Genomic DNA, 21231 nt, shown 5'->3' on the forward strand with positions numbered 1-21231 from the left:
GTTACTGGGCGACACAAAACAGAATTTCAAGTCTTTTATTTATTGCAAATGTTATATTTGTATATGTATATATACACAAACAAAAATTTTTTGAAAAACTAATGAAATTCAGTTAATAAACCTATTATTAAATTTTATTATGAAAGGTTATGAAAATTTGAGTGTTTAAAATTTCACCATCCATATCATTTTTTCTGAAGTAAAAATTCATTTTTTACACAGAGGGAATAATAACTCCTACACACCTCACTAGTTTTTTTGCTTTTACTAAGAAAAACCTTTTCTAACTTCTTTTCTCCAGCCTAATTTCTTTGAAAACATTAGTTACAACAGAGACATGATCCAGCACACCTTAGTAAATGTAAACATTCTAAATTATATTAATAGCAAGCTTTGAAGTTTCAGATTTTAAACTTAAAGTGCTCATGAAATTCTCAAGTGGTTTTATGATATCTCAATTTGATTGAAGATATTATAAGAGCTCCTGCTTTGTTAGAGCCAGGTGTCAACAGCATATCTGATTAGTTCTATTAAATACTCCGTACCTTAAAGTTTAATTTATTTAAAATAATGCTATTGTAAAAGAATGCCATGCTTTAACATGATTCATAATAGAAATTCTATTATTAAATTAATTTTTCTAATATTCATTATCCATAGATAGACCCATAGACTCTACTATCCCTAGAATCCATGGAATCATTTATCCACAGAATGATCATAAAAAAGGAGGACAATCACTGTGTGTGAATACACACATACACACTTTTAGTATACTTTGTACTCTCAAAATAAGATGATGATATCTAAATTGTGGATTTTGCGCATTCTTCTGAAGACAGAATATTCCTTTATTTGTGTAGTGAATGAGATAGACAAGATTCTAGCATATGATGATTATTAGTCCGTGCAAGATGAAAAACATTAGATATTACTGACAGCTAATTAGTTTTCACAGGTATTAGATAATCACATGTTCAACCAGAAACTACATTAATGGCAACTAAGGTCAAAATTTGTCATTTAAGCATTTAATGACAAAACTTAACTTAAGAATCATTACAATACCATGTTTAAAATAACATAATCCATGTCTGGTGCATTAACCTCACAGAATGACTGAATAAGACTTATTCAGTGATGGAAATGGAAATGTTATTCTAAATGCCCTGACTTTACTGCATTTCTTATATTTCTCAATTCCCACTACTCAATTTCTGTTTTTCTGTGTTAGCAAAGTTTGTTTTATGGTATTTTGTTTTCATTCATAGTTGCAGCAGGAAGAAAGGCTTTTCAAGAAAATATCAGGAAAAAAAAAAAGGATTAGCTCAGTTCCCTGAAGATGTCTGCAAAAGTAAAGGTAAAAAAAAAAAAAAAAAAATTCAAGTGAGGGAACTATATAAAGGTGGTGCAGGTGCAGGACGAGCAGGAATTAAATTTCCCTGAGATGATACTTTCGGTTGTGGTGGAGGTGGCCTGTGAGGGGAAAAAAGACAGTTAATTACGTGTTTCAACTGCATAAAATAATACTACGCCATTAAAAGCCCAATGTAACACCATCTTTAACATTGCTGACAATTCTTAAGAGTACATTATATTCTGAGATTATTATTCATCTTATATGCAATGGTTAAAGGATGCAATCAGCGTCTAAAATGGAGTAACTACCAAAAAGTAATGCTATTCTATAATCAAAAATATTATATGAAGGTTCTGGTTTATATATTTTTAAAAGGAGTAACACATGAAATTGAAAAGACAAATTGTAAAAGACAAGCGAGGTCACTAGCTCCGTTTACATAAATAAAGCTGAAATTCCACTCATTCAAAACTAACACCCACTCTGAGAATCAAACCTGCTATGACTCTTCTATACCTGTCCTTCACCTCTATACCCTTCCTCACCCTCTTCATCCAATTCTAGTATTCCTCTACTCCGATAACACACCAGAACATGACCTGGTGAATATCTGTCTCACAATTTATATATTCCTCTCTTGATGCGCAGCTGGATTTCCACGCACTCTTATTATATAATAAAGATTATACAGGAGAACACTCCTTAGTGTTGCAATTCAGTTGCAATTTGAGGGACTTTTGGGGGTGGGAGGGGTAAGATGCACTTTATATATTGCAAAACATCGTAATCAATGTTCTTCCTTGCTGATTTTAAGTCCATCCATTGAGAACTGAAAGATTTCAGTGCTTGTGTTTTTCAGTTTTAGAACTTCCATATGATTCTTTTATTAAAGTTTGTAGTACTGCGCTGAAAAGTCTCAATCTTAACTATTAGTTCAATGACATAATCATTAGTCATTTTAAAGTCTGTGGCTGATGATGCTCCTCACTGGGTAATACCCTCTGAGTTTGTTTCTATCATCTGTGGCTTTTCTTGTTTTAGTCACATTTTCTTTTCTTGTAGGTCTGCTCTTTTGACTGGGGCCAAACATAAAAAATTGTAGAAATAAGTTAAGGATCTAGTTTATCCTTATCGCTGGGGCCCAACACAGTGCCTGGGAGGACTGCCAGGAAACCTCCTGCTTGGCTGGGCTCCAGTTCTTGCCCCCTCAGCCCTGGGAATTTGTTGCAAGCTCTCCTCAGCTTCCTAGCCTCTTAGTTCTCACATTGAGAATTGGGAGACATGTCCAGGATGGAAAACTGTCCCCCAAAAGCTGGGATTATGTCCGGACTGCCTTTCTCTCCTGGGCCCCACATTTCCTCCTCGTTTCCTATCTGATAGTTCACTCAGGCCTTCAAACACATATTTCCTTACCTTGTCTAGCTTCTCTAGCTGTTCCTAATAGGAAGGCTGGTCTTACCCATCTGGTTTGCCATTGCTGGGTATTTTAAAGGCCCTTGCTTCTGAATCTTACATACACCGAAGGCTGTAGCACCATTTGCTTGTCTTGCTCAGACTTAAAATTTTTTTTTTTAAGATTTTATTTATTTATTTGACAGACACAGCGAGAGAGGGAACACAAGCAGGGGGAGTGGGAGAGGGAGAAGCAGGCCTCCCGCCAAGCAGGGAGCCCAACGCGGGGCTCAATCCCAGGACCCTGGGATCATGACCTGAGCCGAAGGCAGACGCTTAACAACTGAGCCACCCAGGCGCCCCAGACTTCTTTAAAATTGCATATTGACACTGCACTAATATGATAAAACTTACATAAAAAGTTCTTAAAAGCTTTTCTAAAAATTGTGTTCTATCTAAACTGTTGGCAAGAAATACCCTGTGCTAAATTAAATACAAGGGAGCAATGGGTTTTACTCTGGTTAAGTAATCTAAGTGAATTCACTTCAGACCTTGATGGGAACTGCTGAGGCTGCTTGGCTGCGTAAGTTGGTACCGGAATTCTGTTTGCATATATAGGCTAAAAAGGAAAAAACAGTTATTACCACAATGCACTCATAAATATGTTTTCGATACAGAAAGTAATCAATATATTTTAAATCAATGAATAGATATTTACAATGCTGACATTTAAAAATAGTTTGCTTATTCAACATATCTTTGCCACTGAATGTGGAATACTTAATTCTTTTAAGGCTATATTTTTTTAATTCAATAATACTATTATAATCTTGGTTCTAATCAACTACATTAATTAAAAGGTAACTCATTTCCTATACCAATATATATATTTTTAAAGATTTATTTATTTATTTTAGAGAGAGAGAGAGCATGAAGTGGGGAGGTGCAGAGGGAGAGGGAGAGAATCTCAAGCAGGTTCCATGCTGAGCACAGAGCCCAGTGTGGGGCTCAATCCCCCAACCCTGAGATCATGACCTGAGCTGAAACCAAGAGCCAGACGCTCAACTGACTGAGCCACCCAGGAGCCCCATCAACATATTTTTTTAAAAGATTTTATTTATTTGTCAGAGAGAGAGAGAGAGAGTGCACAAGCAGGGGGGGCAGCAGAGGGAGAGGGAGAAGCAGGCTTCCCGCAGAGCAGGGAGCCCGATGTGGGACTCGATCCCAGGACTCTGGGATCATGACCTGAGCCGAAGGCAGCTGCTTAACAAACTGAGCCACCCAGGTGTTCCAACATATTTTTTTTTTAAGATTTTATTTATTTATTTGACAAAGAGCGAGAGATAGTGAGAGAGAGAGCACAAGCGAGGGAACGGCAGGCAGAAGGACAGGAAGAAGCAGGCTCCCCACTGCACAAGGAGCCCAATGCAGGACTCGATCCCAGGACCCCAGGATCATGACCTGAGCCGAAGGCAGACACTTAACCGACTGAGCCACCCAGGCACCCCCTATCAACATATTTTAAATAAAATCTTCCAAAAATATATTGCCAAACCTGTTCGGTATCTAACTAGTATTGTAAATACTCCTAATTTACAACCCTTAATTTGGGGATTCATGATATTCCTTCCTTGACAAGATAGTTGAAAGAAGTTTTATAATAAAGTGAGAGTCTATAATAAATAAGAAAGTAAAAGTACGAATATTTTTCACATATCACATTACATTAGGAAAAGTTAGGGAAGATCAGATGGAATTACGGTTAAGCATCCAACTCTTGATTTCAGGGTCATGAGTTTAAGCGCTGGGCGTGGAGCCTACTTAAAATTCTCTCTCTGCCCCTCCCCATGTTTGCAGGCTCTCTATCTCAAAAAAAAAAAAAAAAAAAAGAATATGCACGGTGTTGGAGAAGAGCTTGAACATTCTCTGGGTCCCGCTGTAGAACAGACAGTCTATTTTTCTGCCCCAAAGAATATTTGCTTATACTGTTAAATGGAGAAGGGACACAAGAAAATGTCTCATTCCCTTTCCACCAACCCATGGAAGCAGCACTTTAAAAGGATAGTTAAACTCTACTTCTTGGAATTTAACATATACTTTTACATGTATGCAAAGACGTATATAGAAGGATCCTTGATACTGCATTTTTCTGTGGTAACAAGATTTGAAACAACTGGTTTTTAAATTTGTGATAAATCCATAAGATGGACTGGTATACAGTTATTAAAAGCCTGGGATACATGCTTCTTACAAACAATGGACTAAAATGTTCCAAGTAGAGAGCACTAAAATGCTGGTTAAAATATTAACAGGTATTTTTTTTATTTTTTTTTAAAGATTTTATTTATTGATTTGACACAGAGAGAGAGACAGCACAAGCAGGGGGAACAGCAGGCAGAGGGAGAGGGAGAAGCAGGCTCCCTGCTGAGCAAGGAGCCTGACACGGGGCTTGATCCCAGGACGCCAGGATCATGACCTGAACCAAAGGCAGATGCTTAACTGACTGAGCCACCCATGCACCCCAGGTATTTTTTTTTTTTAATGCTTGAATGAGTTACTAGGGAGTAAGAAACATCTTAAAGACCAAAAAACAATAAGTATGAAAGAGTCCAGATATGTAACAGCGTTTGTCCTATGAATATCTTCCATCCCTGGTGGGCTACATTATATGTTTTCAGGTAATATATAGACCTAGAATTGGATGGAATTGGATGGAATGCTGAACAGGATGGAATGCTGAATATAAGACCTAATATAAAGCGTAGGCCCCTAAAGGGCAATATCCTCACTGGATTAACTCAATAAAGAAACACCTGTCCCAAGGAACAGTGGAGAAACTTGCCTAAATAGACCTTGGTACTGGTAGAAGGGGAATAAAAGAAAATCATCTCCCTGGGGAATTTCTAACCATACACCCATCCTCACAAAGGTTTGGGGGAGCAGAGTTCATAACACTTGTGTGACCCAAAAAAACACCAACAAAAATTTTAATTTAAAGGCACAGAGGGGCTCTGGGTGGCTCAGTCATTAAGCGTCTGCCTTTGGCTCAGGTCATGATCCCGGGATCCCGGGATCAAGCCCCGCATCAGGCTCCTTGCTCAGCAGGAAGCCTGCTTCTCCCTCTCCCACTTCCTCTGCTTGTGTTCCCTCTCTCACTGTGTCTCTCTCTTTCAAATAAATAAAATCTTTAAAAAATTAAAAAATAATAATAATAATAATAAAAAATAAAGGCACAGAAGATTGACCATGCCCTCAAACACGTGGCCAAGGGAAATACACACACTCTCTGCAGGAACTCACTATAATTCAAGACTGAAATAATTCTCCCATATAAAATTCAAAAGAATGCCAGTTTACAATCAGTATCACAAAGCACACTAGCAAACAAGCCACTGCAAGAATCAGTAGAAATAACAAACCACAGAACCAAGACTGCACATATTAAAATGATCAGATAAAGCACAAAAAGTAGGTATTTTGTATGTTTAAAGAAATGAGTGCTTTTAAAAACATAATGAAGCTACAAGAAACTATCATAAATAACAAATGGATTTGAATCTAATTTATCTAACAATGTATCTAAAGACAAGCAGAGGAGAAAAATGAAATGGAGCAAGGAGGAAACTAAATCAGTCCAAAAAAATAGAAGAGGCTTTGTGGTGTGGGGAGAAAACAGAAGAAACAGGAAAACAATGAGATTACAAAAATAATACGGTAGAAAAACTATATTAATAATTGCACTCAACATAAAGTCTCCAGTTAAAAGACAAATATTTTTAAAAAATTTTTAAATAAGATATTCTGTTTATAAGAGACAACATAAAGACAAAGAAAAGTTGCACGTAAAAAGACATAAAGTAAATATTAAACAAAAAGAAAAAGCTGGGGACGCCTGGGTGGCTCAGTCGGTTAAGCATCTGCCTTCGGCTCAGGTCATGATCCCAGAGTCCTGGGATAGAGTCCTGCATTGGGCTCCTTGCTCAGCGGGGAGCCTGCTTCTCCCTCTGCCTGCCTCTCTCCCTGTTTGCGCTCTGTCTCTCTCTCTGACAAATAAATAAAATCTTTAAAAAAAAAAAGTAAAAACTGATATTGCTGTATTATTTTAAAAATGGATTTGAGATGAGAGATGGTCTTTCCCAATCTCATACATAAGGACTCTAACTACCGACAGCCGAAAACCTTTTAAAAATAGCTATCAGGAACTGCTTTAAGGACTTCTCATTATCAACATGAAAGATGTCACTAGAAGAACATGGGGAAATATTTAAATATGCCAAGGAAACTGACCTCAAAATTAGGAACACAAGGATGCTTGCTTTTACCACTGCTATGCAACATATTACTGGAAAATCTAGCCAGATCAACAGGAGAAGAAAAGAAAATAAAAGACATCCAGTTTGGAAAGAAGTACAACTACCTCCATTCACTGATAACACGATCCTATATAAACAAAAAATCCCGAAGGGTCCACAAGAAAGCTACTAGAGCTAACAAATGAATTCAGCAGAGATGCAGGATGTAACATGAACATGCAAAAATTGGTTTTGTTTCTATACACCAACAATGAAAAATCCAAAAAGGAAATTAAGAAAGCAGTTCCATTTAACAGCATCCAAAAGAATAAAACACCTAGGAATAAACTTAACCAAGAAGGTCAAAGACTTGTATACTGAAAATTACAAAACATTGCTGAAAGAAATTAAAGTAGATCTAAATAAATGGAAATACAACTAGTGTTCATGGATTCAAAGACTTAATACTGTCAGGATATGTCAATATAACCCAAAGTGATCTGTAGATTCAACACAACCCCTATCGAAATTCCAACAGCCTTTTTTGCAGAAATGGAAAAGTAGATTCTCAAATCATACGGAATCAAAGGGGCCTTAAATAACAAAACAATCTTGAAAAAGAAGAAAAAAGTTGGTGGACTCACACTTCGCAATGTCAAAACTCATTACAACCCCACAACAATCAAAATAGTGTAGAGCTGCCATAAGGATGGAAATAGAGCCCAAATGAATAAAATTGAGAGAATAGAAATAAACCTATACATCTATGGCCAACTGACTTTCCACAAGGTTTTAAGTCCATTCGATGAAGAAAGAATAGTCTCTTCAACAAATAAGGCCAGGACAAGTGGATTTCTACATGCAAAAGAAAGAAACTGAACCCCTATTTCATACCATATACAAAAATTACTCAAAATGGATCAAAGATCTAAACATAAGAACTAAAATCATAAAACTTTTAAAAAACATACAAGTAAATCTTCATGTCCTTGGATTTGACAATGGATTGTTAGAGATGACATCAAAAGCATAAGCAACAAAAGAAAAAACAGATAAACTGGACTTCATAAAAATTAAAAAATCTTGTGCATTAGAGGACATTATCAACAAAGTGAAAAGACAACCTATAGAATGGAAGAAAATATCTACAAATCATATATCTGATAAAGTGTTAATACCCAGAATATATAAAGACCTACAACTCAACAACAAAAAGACAAGCAACCCAATTAAAAAAATGAGCAATGGACTTGAATACACATTTCTCCAGACCAGAGATACAAATGGCTAATAAGCACATGAAAAGATACTCAACATCACTAATCATTAGAGAAATGCAAATCAAAACCACAACAAGGAACCATTCAACATCCACTAGGATGGCTATAATTAAAATTTAAAAAGCAAAGCAAAAACAGAAAATAACAAGTGTTGACAAAGATGGGAAGAAATCAGAACACTCATGGTAGAAATGTAAAATGGTGTAGCCACTGTGGAAACCATCTGGTGGTTCCTCAAAAAGTTAAATACAGAATAACGATATAACATATCAATTCCACTCTTAGGTATACATACATACATACAGATGTGCTGTGTATATATATATATAATAAAATACTATTCAGCCATAAAAAAGAAGGAAATCTTGCCATTTTCAACAACATGGATCAACCCTGAGGGCAATATACTAGTGAAGTAAGTCCGACAGAAAGACAAATACTCTATGACCTCGCTTATATGTAGAATCTTAAAAAAAAAAAAACTCACACATACAGAGAACAGATTGGTGGTTGCCAGAGGTGGGAGTGGGGGATGGGGTGACATTGGGTGAAGGAGGTCAAAAGGTACAAACTTCCAGTTACAAAATAAGTAAGTCATGGAAATGTAATGTACACAGCATGGTGACTATAGTTAAAATATTGTACTGTATATTTGAAAATTGCTAAGAGAATAGATCTCAAAAGTTCTCATCACAAGGATAGTAAAATTATGTGGGCTAATGGATATTAACTAGACTTTTTGTGGTGATTGATCATTTCACAATATATACAAATATTGAGTCATTATGTTGAACACCCAAAACTAATAAATGTATGTCAATTACATCTCAGTAAAAAAAAAGTAGAATAGTGGTTGATAGGGGTAAGGGGGAGGGAAAAATGGGAGTTATTGCTTTGGGTATAGAGTTTCTTTTTTTTTTTTTTCATGATAAATATTTTTATTTTTAAACACTGAACTGTACATCTTTCATAACAAAGATGAAATTCCAGCCTGTTTTTTAAAAATAATTATACTTACTAATACTTTTATATTTTTTTAATAGAAGCCAACTTCCTCTAAATTTTCAGCTTCATTCCATAACTTTTACAGAATCATAATCTCTTGAATATATTTCCAATATCCTTTAAAAAATAAAAAATTCATACAAGATAATTTTATTTAACATAGTAAAACTTAACAGGTTACAGTATAACTACCAACCTTCTGGCTATCACTGAATACTTTTCCACGACAGAAAAGCCAACATGTTGGAGTAATCAATTCTCTGTATTTACTTTTATTAAAAAGAGGTTTTTGGTAGTGAGAACAAATAATCTCTCATTTGTTGCTTGAAAGTCTAAAATAGGATCATTGGTTTCTAGGCTTGCTACTTGCTGCTTAGCAACCTGTCCTATTTGCTTGCCTTCCTTTCTGTTGTAAAGTACAGTGGACATGGGAGTAGGCTGACGGTAGATGAATACTCGACGAAGGCATTCGCACAGGGCTGCATAGGAGTAATTGGGAGCACAGGCAAAAAATTTTTTGTCTCTCTTTGATGCTTGGACGTAGCCTAAAGCATTGAAAGTTGCAATATGTTCCCACATATCATCTTGTTTGCTGGAGTGTGGTTGCCAGGTAGGGCATCAACATCATGGCGCAAACAGAAGCAGGGCACTTCTTTAGGATCCACTATGACAGAGAAAAGGTACTGGTTGCTTCCAAGATTCACCACATGAGTAGTTTTTAATGTACTGCCATCAAATCTGCATAAACTGGAGCTCTCTTCAAAGAAAATGTCACATTCTTCTAACTCTTGAGCATTACAAGGTTTTTCTTTATCTGGATTTGGATTCAGTTCTTCAGAGGTCAAATGCATTAAACGTTTAGCTATTGCAGCACACTGGGCTGAGTCTCTTATAAACTCTCCTTGCTTATCACCGACCACTAGCTCTGGCCATGTTAGTCCTTCATTCTTTTTAATCAAGAAAATCTCCAAGCAATTATTCTCTTTAATTACCAATGTACTGCTTTCTGGATCAATAGATGAATAGAGATTTCCTTCCAGAAACCCCTGACCCTTCAGCACAATGTTGATGTGATCAGGCAAAAACTGTACTTGAATGTCCTCCTTAGAACTGCCTTCTGGAAGCCGTATTGTTACTGTCAAATCATCTTCAGTCTGTTGCCAGTAATACAGAGGTTCTTCGATTTTCTCTGACATGTTCTCATTCTTATTTTCTTCAAGATCTTGACCAACATGAACAAATGTGAAGGACCTGTAGGAGACAATCATCAGACCCTTCCCATCAGGCTCAATAGCAGCATAATGTGGTACTGACTTTCCACGGAGAATATCACGTTTAATAATTTCATATTTGTTATTATCTTTGTTTTTTCTGATAGTGACCCACTCCAAAGAAACACAGAATCCACTTCCTTTCATATCCAATTCCTCTTTCTCTATTCGAAGAAGTAAGGTAGTTACTGAATGTTCTTCAGCATTCAGCAGTGAGACACTGTGAATTATGATAAAAGGATTGCCAAGCTCTTCATTAAACATAATCTCCCATTTTTCAGAAGCACTATTTCCACGTTCACCTGTACCAATGAGATATAATCGTCCAGTTCCATCTGACAAGGTAACCCAGGTAGAAGATGTGAAATGGACAGATGCACAAAGACGACTGTCATATGCTGTCAAATCTGTGGGAAGTTGAAACACTCCTCGTGGTTTTCCTAAAGCAGTGTCCAGCATCACTGTTAAATTCATAACTCTTCCAAGGTTAGCAGTGTAGTAGACACTGTCTTGATACCATGAATCACAGTGTAAGTAACTATACCTTCCAAAAGCATGCATGTGTTCCAGCGTATGTTGATCATCTCGAAGTTCTACTTCTGCCACGGCTGTGTCAAGCTCCAGCTGGTAACAGGGCAGCAGCGTGAGGAAGAGCTGGTAACCCTCGAAACGGATATCCAACAGAGGTCTCTTCACACGCAGAGAGCAATTAGCAGCCACTCCATAGCCTTCCTGGGTCGTAGCGTGAGAATTAATAAAGCTCTTGTTGAAAGGTCTGCGCCTCGCTCATAGCAACGAGGCTCCCAGGCGGAGTGGTTCCCATCCCGGAAAACGCTTGGGTATAGAGTTTCTGATGAAAAGGTTTCAGGAATAGATAGTGGTGATGATTGCACAATATTGTGAATATAATTAGTGTCACTGAATTGTATATTCAAAAATGGTTAAAATGGCAAATTTTAGGATATATTTATTTTACACAATTAAAAAAGGAAAAAATATATCAAGGATGAAGAACACATATGTAATTTCTAACTTGCATGTGTGAGCACCCTGCATATGTAGTGTTATGGAAAATTCTCCAACATATATGTTTAAGGGGGAAAATAGCATAACAATTTTTTGTTTCTTTTTTAAAAAGGAAAAGGGAGTAGAATAGGGAGATTATATATATACACACACACACACACATACTCATCTGTAATAAAACATGAGGAAGGATATCTAATGACTTTAACTCCACATAACTGGAAAGACTTTAAAAGTCTGACAATATCAAGTGTTGACAAGGATGTAGATCAACAGGAATGCACATATACCATTGATGATACAATCACCCAATGGTGTAACCTCTTTGGAAATGAATTTGGCAATTTCCAGTAAATAGTTACATATCTTTCAGCCCAGCATTTTCATTCATACCTGCCCCTAGATCAGTGCTTTCTAATAAAATTTTCTGCATTGATGGAAATATTCTGTATCTATGCTTTTCAATATGGTAATCACTGGCCACATGTGATCTACTGAGCATTTAAAACATGAATGAGGAACGGAATTCTTAATTTCATTTAATTTAAAATGAAATTTAAATAGCCACATGTGATAGTAACTACTGTATTAGACGATGCAGTCCTAGAACTCACATATGTGCATGAGAAGATATATATAAACTGTTCATCTCAGCCTTGTTCGTAGTTACAAAAAATTGGAATCTACTAATAGAAAAATGGATTTTAAAATTGCGTGGTATTTAAGTAACATAACATCAAAAGTGAAAACAAATGAATGAGGGCTACAGGTATTAAGAGGGCTAAAGCACAAAGCAATGTTAAAGGAAAAAGCAGGTTGCAGATAGATGCATGAAATAGCAAACAAAACATATATAAAGTTTAAAAACATCTGAAGTAATATTATATATTTCTTAGGGATACACGCATACGGAAAAAGAAAAAAAGGATATTATTACCCCAGTACTCCCTAATACACTCAAAGGAACAGTGATTACTGGTCCCAGTACTGAGACAATGAGGCCTATTCCAGGAGCTCAGCACCAGGTCTTTGGCCGCACACCCTAGGGAAGCCAGGCATTGAAAACAGACAGAGAGCAGACATAGAAAAAAGTAGTGACAGCAGATATCCCATGTCATTTCCCAATCTTGGTTTCAGGGCAAAGCATTCTTAATGTCTAGATATTTTCTCCCGACTCTTCTGAGCCAGGGACCCCACTGGTATTGTTTTCATTAATCCAGAGACCACACTCTTAAATTCTTAAGAAATCATCTATGCTTATTTCTATACCCATGTAGCAATTGTTTTTGAAATTTTTAGCAATGTGATACCATAATATAATAAAAAAATATTTTTTGTTTTAAACTTACAACGTCTCTGGGAGAAGTCACTGAAGAAGCATGTCGAGGAACACTCACTGGCTGTCTAGAAGCTTTCGCTTGGTTTTTGCCATCTGATCTGAAAGAGACGATTACTTTTGAGCTAAGGTAAGATTAGATCGTTTCTACGTGACATGTTACACATGCATTGCATTTTCTGAGAAATAGAATAATGATGTTCGTAGTGGTGGTAATGATGGTCACAATGACAGCTAAAATCTTTATGGCATGTTTAACAGTTCACACATTTTTCATCTTTACAGTACTAGAAAGTTTCATTAACCCCATTTTACAATTAAATAACCTGAAATTCTAAGGAACCATAAAATTTGGCCAATTAGGCCAGTGTTTGTTTCCAAACTTTTCTCCTCAGGTCTTCCTCAAATCAAAGAGTAAATGCATATTCTAAGGCTGAATACACAAAACATGAAGTAGTCATTCTAAAAATTAGGAAGCCCAAGAGGAGCAAAGAAGCTGGTTGGAAAGATAGCAACTAAATTTTAGACATGCTGAGGCGACAGCAAGTCAGCTCAGTAGAGATGTATAAGAGAGAGCTACGGGTATGGAACTAAAATTTCAGAGATGCAGACTGGAGAATTATCTATGGACTGGTCGGTTCCAGTATGATAGGAAGTAAGAGAAAGAAAGAATAGGAAGATAAATCTGTTTTAGAATATGTTAAAAATTAAAGCTAACATCAGGATACCCTAGCAAAATATTATATACTAAGTAAGAAATCACTATCATAATAAACTAGTTTTTTATCATAATAAAAATGAGTTTTTAAGTAATTACATTGTGCCAGCAATGTGCTATGGATTTTATTTGTTAATACGTTCCCATTTAATCCTCACATCAACCCTAAGAGACAGGTAATATTATTCCTATTTCAGAGGAAGTAAACCAAAGCTCAGAGAGTTTTATTTATTATTCCAGTTCATAATTCTAGCAAATGGCAAACTGATTACAAGGCTATGCTAATATATGTTGTATTCTAATGCCAACATGTTAGAAGTGATAGTTGAGAGACAGTCGTACAAGAGTCCGACACATAGACCAGAAATGTCAAGTGTCTGAATTTTGACAGCCCTTCCTTCCACCAAAACTTATTTCTTAAAAACTTGTAATTCACAAAATATGCTTTCAATATTTGAAACACTCTTTGAAGCTGATACTTCAAACAGACATGGAAAACAATTTTTTGACATTTATGTTTTTTACCTTTATCTCATATTTTAATCTCGAATTAAGAAGCGCAATTAAAAAGTTATAGCCCAAAATTATATTTACCCCCAGTACCAGAAATCAATGTCAAACAAGATGAACCTTACGGGCTATTTTCAGTAGCTTATAATCCTTTTCCTCACCGTTATTAGAGGTGGCTGAGTCACCACTATCCTTTGATCCCAGCTAACTCTTAGAACCCTATTTTTAAACCAACCCCTATGATATGACTATCATCATTAATAATTACTTTAAATTATTTAATATGAATTTAAAAGAAAAAAATCTAAGTACTCATATGTTTGTGATCTCTTCTTTCGGAAGTAGCTTTTCCACAGTTGATCTCTCTTGATGAAGACAAAAGCAGCAAGTACAATAAGGGGAACAATTGCAAAAAAGAATACCAGAAGTCCATCTCTCAATGCAGTATTCTTTTCTAGAGAAAAAAAAATTATATTAATGATCTTTAAATTAGAAGTTAATGCATATTAACTAAAACATAGTAGGTGATTATAAATGTTTTAACGTTAATTTTCACATTGTTCAAGTCAAACTGACAGAAATTGAATACATTGAGAAGTCTTGCTCATACCTCAGCCCTGCCTACTTCATTTTTGCCTTCCCATTAGACAACCACTTTCTTTAGTTTCCTATACAATCTTATACTATTTCTTCATGCAAATAAAAGCAAAAAATAAAGTACACTTTTATTGCCAACCTTTTCTTATACACAAGTTAGCATATCATAAGCACTATTTAGCACATCATTTTTTTTCACTTATCTATATATCTTCCTAAACCATACATAAAGGACCACCTCATTTTCTACACAAGTATACAAAACTCCATTACAAGGACGTCCTATAGTTTATTTAACCAGTACCCTACCGATACTTTTATTTTTCCAATCTTTTGCTATTCTAAAACAATGTGATAATAAATAACTTTGTACCTATGGGATATCATACTGGTGCAGGTATATGTATAGAATAATTTTGCAGAAGTAGAACTGTTATATCAGAGAGTAAATGCATTCACCATTTTTTAAAGTAGTGTCAAATTATCCACCACAGTGGTGGTTACAATTTAGCATGCCAGCCAGCAATATACAAGAATTCCTCACAGCTTTACCCATAGAGTCAAACTTCTGCATTTTGCCAACCTAAGAGGTGAAAAATTGTATTTCATATAATTTTAATTTATATTCTTCTTTATACTATGAGGTGAGCAACTGTTCATGTGTAAGGAAATATTGTATTTCTTTTTTCTGCTCAGTCTATTTTCTATTGGACTATTGTTTCCTTTCTTCTCAGTTTCTAAAAGCTCTTTATATATTAGGAAATTACCTTTGTTTGTGATATGAGTTGGAAGTATTTTCCCTATTTTGTCATTTGTCTTAGGATACAATGCTTTTCTTCATGCCTAAGTTTATTATTATTTTTAGGTAGTTGAATATATTAATCTTATTTTTTATGGCTTCTGGATTTTAAGACTTATAAATTTTAAAATTCATTAATTCACTTTAATTTGATCTATTCCATGTTCTTTAGAAAAAGAAAGGATATAGTAAGTATAAACAGCAGTGATAAGCTGTAAAGTTGTCCACATAATTTTAAGTTTGTAAAAGTACCAGAAATTTCTGTTGAAACCTGTATGAAACTACATGAAATAACATTCAACCCAATTAAAAATAATAGGAAGAATTAAAGTCAGCTTGATCTCTCATTTTATACTTACTAATAAGTAGACAGAATTTAAATAAAAGCATCCAAACCTGGCAAGGTTATGTTGAAACTGATACCTTCATACTGTCAGTGACATTAACACAAATTCATTTGGAATTTTGGTCAAGGACCATTAAAAGGATTATACCTTCAACCTAATAATCTCATTCCTGGCAATTTATCCTTCAACTGGAAAAAGTACAAAACTGCTAAGATGTACAGTACAAAGTTATTGATGGCATATCAAAAACTTAGAAACAACCTAAACGTCAAATAATTAGAAAACAGCTAAGGCAAGTTATGGCACAGCCACTCAATGAAATGATACATGGTCATTAAAATCCGTAGTTCCAACTTCGACTTCTAGCCAAGATGGAGTAACAGGGACCAGATTTATCCTGGGAGCTATAACAACCAGAAAACCAGGCAAAATACATTAAGCAACAGTGTTCAAGACATTGGACAACAGATAAAGAAAAGCGATCCCTGAGACACAGAAGACAAGTAAGGCAAGCCTTACACTTGTCCCAGTTTGCTGCCTAGGGAAAGTTAACAGATCATAATGAGAGGTGAGGGAACCCAAGCAAAGCTCAGTGGTCTCCTTGAATTGAGGAGATGGAGCTGGTTGTCTGAGGAAGCCAAGGCAACTAGAGTTCACTGAGCAAAGTATTAGAAGGGAGAGCTACACAGGCATAATTTGAAAGATCTGCAGAGGGTTCCTCTCAAATATTCAGCTAGGTACTGAGCTATGTATGCATGTAAAGAAACCATTTGAAGCCAGAGAAAGAATCCTCTGAGAGGATTAGTGGGCGCAAACCCCACAGATCACACCGGATGAGGAAGAGTGCCTATTCCTACCATTCACAGCAGAAAACTTCATAATCAGTATGGCACTGAGTAGAATAAACAGAAGGCTTTTTGCCTCGGTAATAGGGCAAAATCAGCACTAGACTAAATGTTCAGGTCCTGCCTAATAGAGCTTAAAAGCAAGACCCAAAAGGATCAAACTATGTCCAAGTAACATAAGCACATGAGAATAAAGCTCAATAGAAATCCCAGAATATCTACTATACAAAAAGGCAAAATTCATAGTTTCTGGCATCCAGTGAGGGGAAAAAAATTACAGGACATGCAAAGAAGAAACATATGACCCAAAATGAAGAGAAAAATCAATCAGTCAAAACTAAGAAATGATACAGATGATAGAATTAGTAGACAAAGACACTTGAAGTTATTCTAACTGTATTACACATGTTCAAGAAGCTAGAGTAAAGATCAAACATGCTACATAGAGACATGAAAGTTATAAAAAAAAGAAAAAGAAAAACAGAACTTACAGAAACAAAACCTACAATGTCTATGATAAAAAACACACTGGATGGAATTAATGGCAGATCAGACATCACAGAATAAGAGTGAACTTGAAGAATAATAATAGAAACTATTCAAAATTTAATACAGAAAATAAAGAATTAAAAAAAAAAAAAGCAAATCAGTGAGATGTGAAAAAACTCCAACTAGCCAAATATACATGCAATTGGAGTCCTGAAGGAGAAGAAGAAGAAAGACAGAAAAAATATTTGAAGAAATAATGACCACAATCTTCCCAAATTTGAAGGAAACTATAAAAGCACAAATGCAAAAAGGCCAACAAATCCCAAGCACACCAAGGCACATTATAATCAAATACTAAAAACCAGAGATAAAGAGAAAATCTTACAAGCAACCAGAGTAAAAAAGACACTTAAAAAAAAAAAAAAAAAAAAGACCAAAAAAGAAAAGATGATGGCCCATTTCTCAGGAAAAGTAATGCCAGCCAGAAGACAATGGAGAAACATCTTTAAAAAAGTAAATGTGGGGGGTAGGGGAGGACACAGACTGTCACCCTTAAATTCTTTACCCAGTTATCTCTCAAGAAGGAAGCAAAATAAAAACTTTTTAAGATATGGAAAAACTAGGGGCACCTGGGTGACTCAGTCAGTTGAGGGTCCGACTCTCAATTTCAGCTCGGGTCATGATCTCAGGGTCATGAGATGGAGCCCCATGTTGGGCTCTGTGCTCAGCACGGAGTCTGCTTGTCCCTTTCCCTCTGCTCCCCGACCCCCCACCCCTGCTCATTCTCTCTCTCTCTTTCAAATAAATAAATAAATAAAAATCTTAAAAAAAAAGAAAAAAGATACACAAACCTAAAAGTATTAGTAACTGGAAGACCTACATTTTAAGAAATGTGAAAATAAGTCCTTCAAGTAAAAATTCAGTGATACCAGATGGAAATATAATTTTACACACAAATATTAAGAGCATCAGAAATGGTAACTATGTGGGTAAATATAAAGACCTTTTCTATCATTTAAATCAATTTAAAAGGGGTGCCTGCAGGGCACCTGGGTGGCTCAGTCATTAAGCAGCTGCCTTCAGCTCAGGTCAATGATCCCAGGGTCCTGGGATTGAGCCCCACATCAGAATCCCTGCTCTGCGGGAAACCTGCTTCTCCCTCTCCCACTCCCCCTGCTTGTGTTCCTTCTCTCACTGTCTCTCTCCCTCTGTGTCAAAAAATAAATAAAATCTTTAAAAAAAAAAGGGGGGGGAGTGCATGGGTGGCTCAGTCGGTTAGGCATCTTTCTTCAGTTCAGGTCATGATCCCAGGGTCCTGGGACTGAGCCCTGCATCGGGCTCCCTGCTCAGTGGAGAGTCGGCTTCTCCCTCTCCCTCTGCCTGCAGCTCCCCCTGCATGTGCTCTCTCTCTCTCTCTCTTTCAAATAAATAAAATCTTTAAAAAAATAAATAAATTGCCCGCATCCTCCACCAAAACTAACTAAATAAATAAATTTAAAAGATAACCAACTGTTTAAAGCAGAAATAATAACAATGTATGGTAGGGGTCATAACATATGTACAAGTATGACAACAATAGCACAAAAGCCAGGAGGAGAGAAATGGAAGAAGCAGAGTGAAGTGGTAAAATATCACATGAAGAGAGATTGTGATAGAAAAATATCAATATGACTGATTTAAACCTAAACATCAATAATCAAATTAAATGTAAGTGTCAAAACAAGTCAATTAAAATGCAAAGATCGGCAGACTGACTAAAAGAGCAAAACCAAGAGGTGCCTGGCTGGCTCAGTCTGTAGAGTATGCAACACTTGATCCCAGGGTTGTGAGTTCAAGCCCCATGCGGGGAGTGGAGCCTACTTAAAAAAAAAAAAAAAAAACAAGCAAGACCAAATTATATCTTGCCTACCAGAAATCCACTTTAAAGGCTCACAAGCCTCTGCACTGTGCGTGGAGCCTGCTTAGGATTCTTTCTCTCCCTCTCTCTCTGCCCCTCTCCCCTTGCCCTTGCTCACACACACCCTCTTGCTCTCTCTCATTCTAAAAAAATAAAATAAAAAATATAAATAAATAAATAAATATAAAGACAGAAACAGATTAAAAATGGAAGAATGAGAATGGATTTCCCATGCTGACTAATCAAAAGAAATCTGGAGTAGCTATATTAATTCCTAATTGCACAGCACAGAATATTACCAGGTATAAAGACAGCTACTTCATAATGATAAAGGGGTTAATTATCAACAGAACAGAACAGAGCTTCACAATACATAGAACAAAACCTGACAGAACTACAAGGACAAACGGGCAAATCAGCAGTTAGAATAACACCAGAGATTTCAATATTCCTCTCTCAATAACTGACAGAACAAGCATACAGAAATCAGTGAGGAGATCTAAAACTTAAACATCTGTCAACTAACATGAACTAATTATTTATAAAACACTCTAACCAATTATAGCAGATACGCATTCTTTTCAAGTGTACACAGAACTTTTTAATGAGATAAATCATAATCTGGGCCATAATACAAGTTTCAGAAAATATAAAAGTATGCAAGTCATATAAATTATGTCCCCTGACTACAGTGTAATAAATGGGTAATCAATAATATAGACTAAGATATCTGGAAAATCCCTCAGATACTTCAAAACAAAGCAAAGCATTTTTAAATAACTCACGAGTCAAAGAAAAAAATAAAAATATTTTAGAAGTTATTTTGAGCTGAATTAAAACAAAAACACAACATATCAAAATTGGTATAATGCAAAAAAAAAAAAAAAGCAGTTTTAGAGGAAAACTGATAGCACTACAACACCTATATTAGAAAAAAGGTTTCAAATCAATGACCTCATCTAAAGAACAACAAATGAAACTCAAAGTAAGCAGACTGGGAGAAAATATTTACAAAGCACATATGTCATAAAGAACTTGTATCCAGAATAAAGAACTCAAGAAGACAACCTATCTAAAAACTGGACAAAATGATTTGAACAGACACATAACCTAAGATATGTGGATGGCAAATAAGCACACAAAAAATGCTCAACATCATTAGGAATTAGAGAAATACCATTCATCTGCTAGAATGGCTAAAATTAAAAAGACTGACCATACCAAGTGTTGGGGAGGATGTGGAAAAATTAGAACCCTCAAATACAGCTGGAGAGAATATAAAGTGGTACAACCACTTTGGAAACAGTTGGGTAGTTTCTTAAAATGTGAAACATAAACATACTCTATGAGCCAACCATTCTCAGTATTTACCCAAGAGAAAGCAAGCATATATTCTCACGAGGAAGATACTGGCGAACAAGGAGCTCATTCATAGTCTATTAAGGAAAAAAAATAAGTAAATAAGTAATTACTATAGTATGTGATAGTGCTTACAATAAAAGGAGAACAAATAGAAGAGGCATATTAATTCAGATTTAGGCAGTCAGGGAAAACTTTCAAGAAAATAAGGTATAAACTGAAATCTGAGTAGCCATTAGCCAAATTTCCACAATGTGAATATAATACTGTATGAAGACCAGAGGTAAGAGAGTAGTAGCCTATTAGAGGAAATAAAAGAAGTTACAATGTCTTTTTTTTTTTTTTAAGATTTATTTAATTGAGAGTGAGCATGCGCCCATGTGCACATATAGGAGAAAGGGCAGAGGGAGAGGGAGAGAGAGAATCTTAAGCAGACTCCCTGCTGAGCCCAGAACCGGGTTCGGGGCTCAATCCCACAACCCTGAGATCAGGATTTGAGCCAAAATCAAGAGCCAGACCCCCAACCAACGGAGCCACACAGGCACCCCAAGAAGTTACAATGTCTTAAGCATAGTGAAAAGAGGCTGGAAAGTTAAGCTAGGGGCAAATCATAGAGGGTATTTAAACCACGTTAAGGATTTCGGACCCCATCCTAATAGCAATGTAGAAGCAGGACAATGACATAATTAAAACAATTCCTGAAGAGAA

General features: G+C 35.9%; 2 protein-coding genes across 2 annotated transcripts in view; both read right to left on the minus strand.

The window, feature by feature from the left end:
• Positions 1-20: 20 nt before the first annotated feature.
• ADAM9 (ADAM metallopeptidase domain 9) overlaps positions 21-21231 on the minus strand; it is a 155921-nt gene continuing 134710 nt past the window's right edge. Inside the window, exons 19-22 of the mRNA XM_036118917.2 lie at positions 14503-14644; positions 12976-13063; positions 3304-3371; positions 21-1476 (exon numbers count right to left, since the gene is read on the minus strand). Coding sequence (XP_035974810.1) covers positions 1383-1476; positions 3304-3371; positions 12976-13063; positions 14503-14644 — 392 coding nt within the window. The 3' untranslated portion in view covers positions 21-1382. The remainder of the gene's footprint in view (positions 1477-3303; positions 3372-12975; positions 13064-14502; positions 14645-21231) is intronic.
• LOC118552472 (nudC domain-containing protein 1-like) lies at positions 9384-12534 on the minus strand. Its single transcript, XM_078068169.1, is given in 3 exon segments — positions 9384-9940; positions 9943-11332; positions 12529-12534. Coding segments are annotated over 3 exon segments (1755 nt in total). The 3' UTR covers positions 9384-9581.

The sequence above is a fragment of the Halichoerus grypus genome, chromosome 3 (genome assembly GCF_964656455.1).
Source record: "Halichoerus grypus chromosome 3, mHalGry1.hap1.1, whole genome shotgun sequence".
Taxonomy (NCBI): domain Eukaryota; kingdom Metazoa; phylum Chordata; class Mammalia; order Carnivora; family Phocidae; genus Halichoerus; species Halichoerus grypus.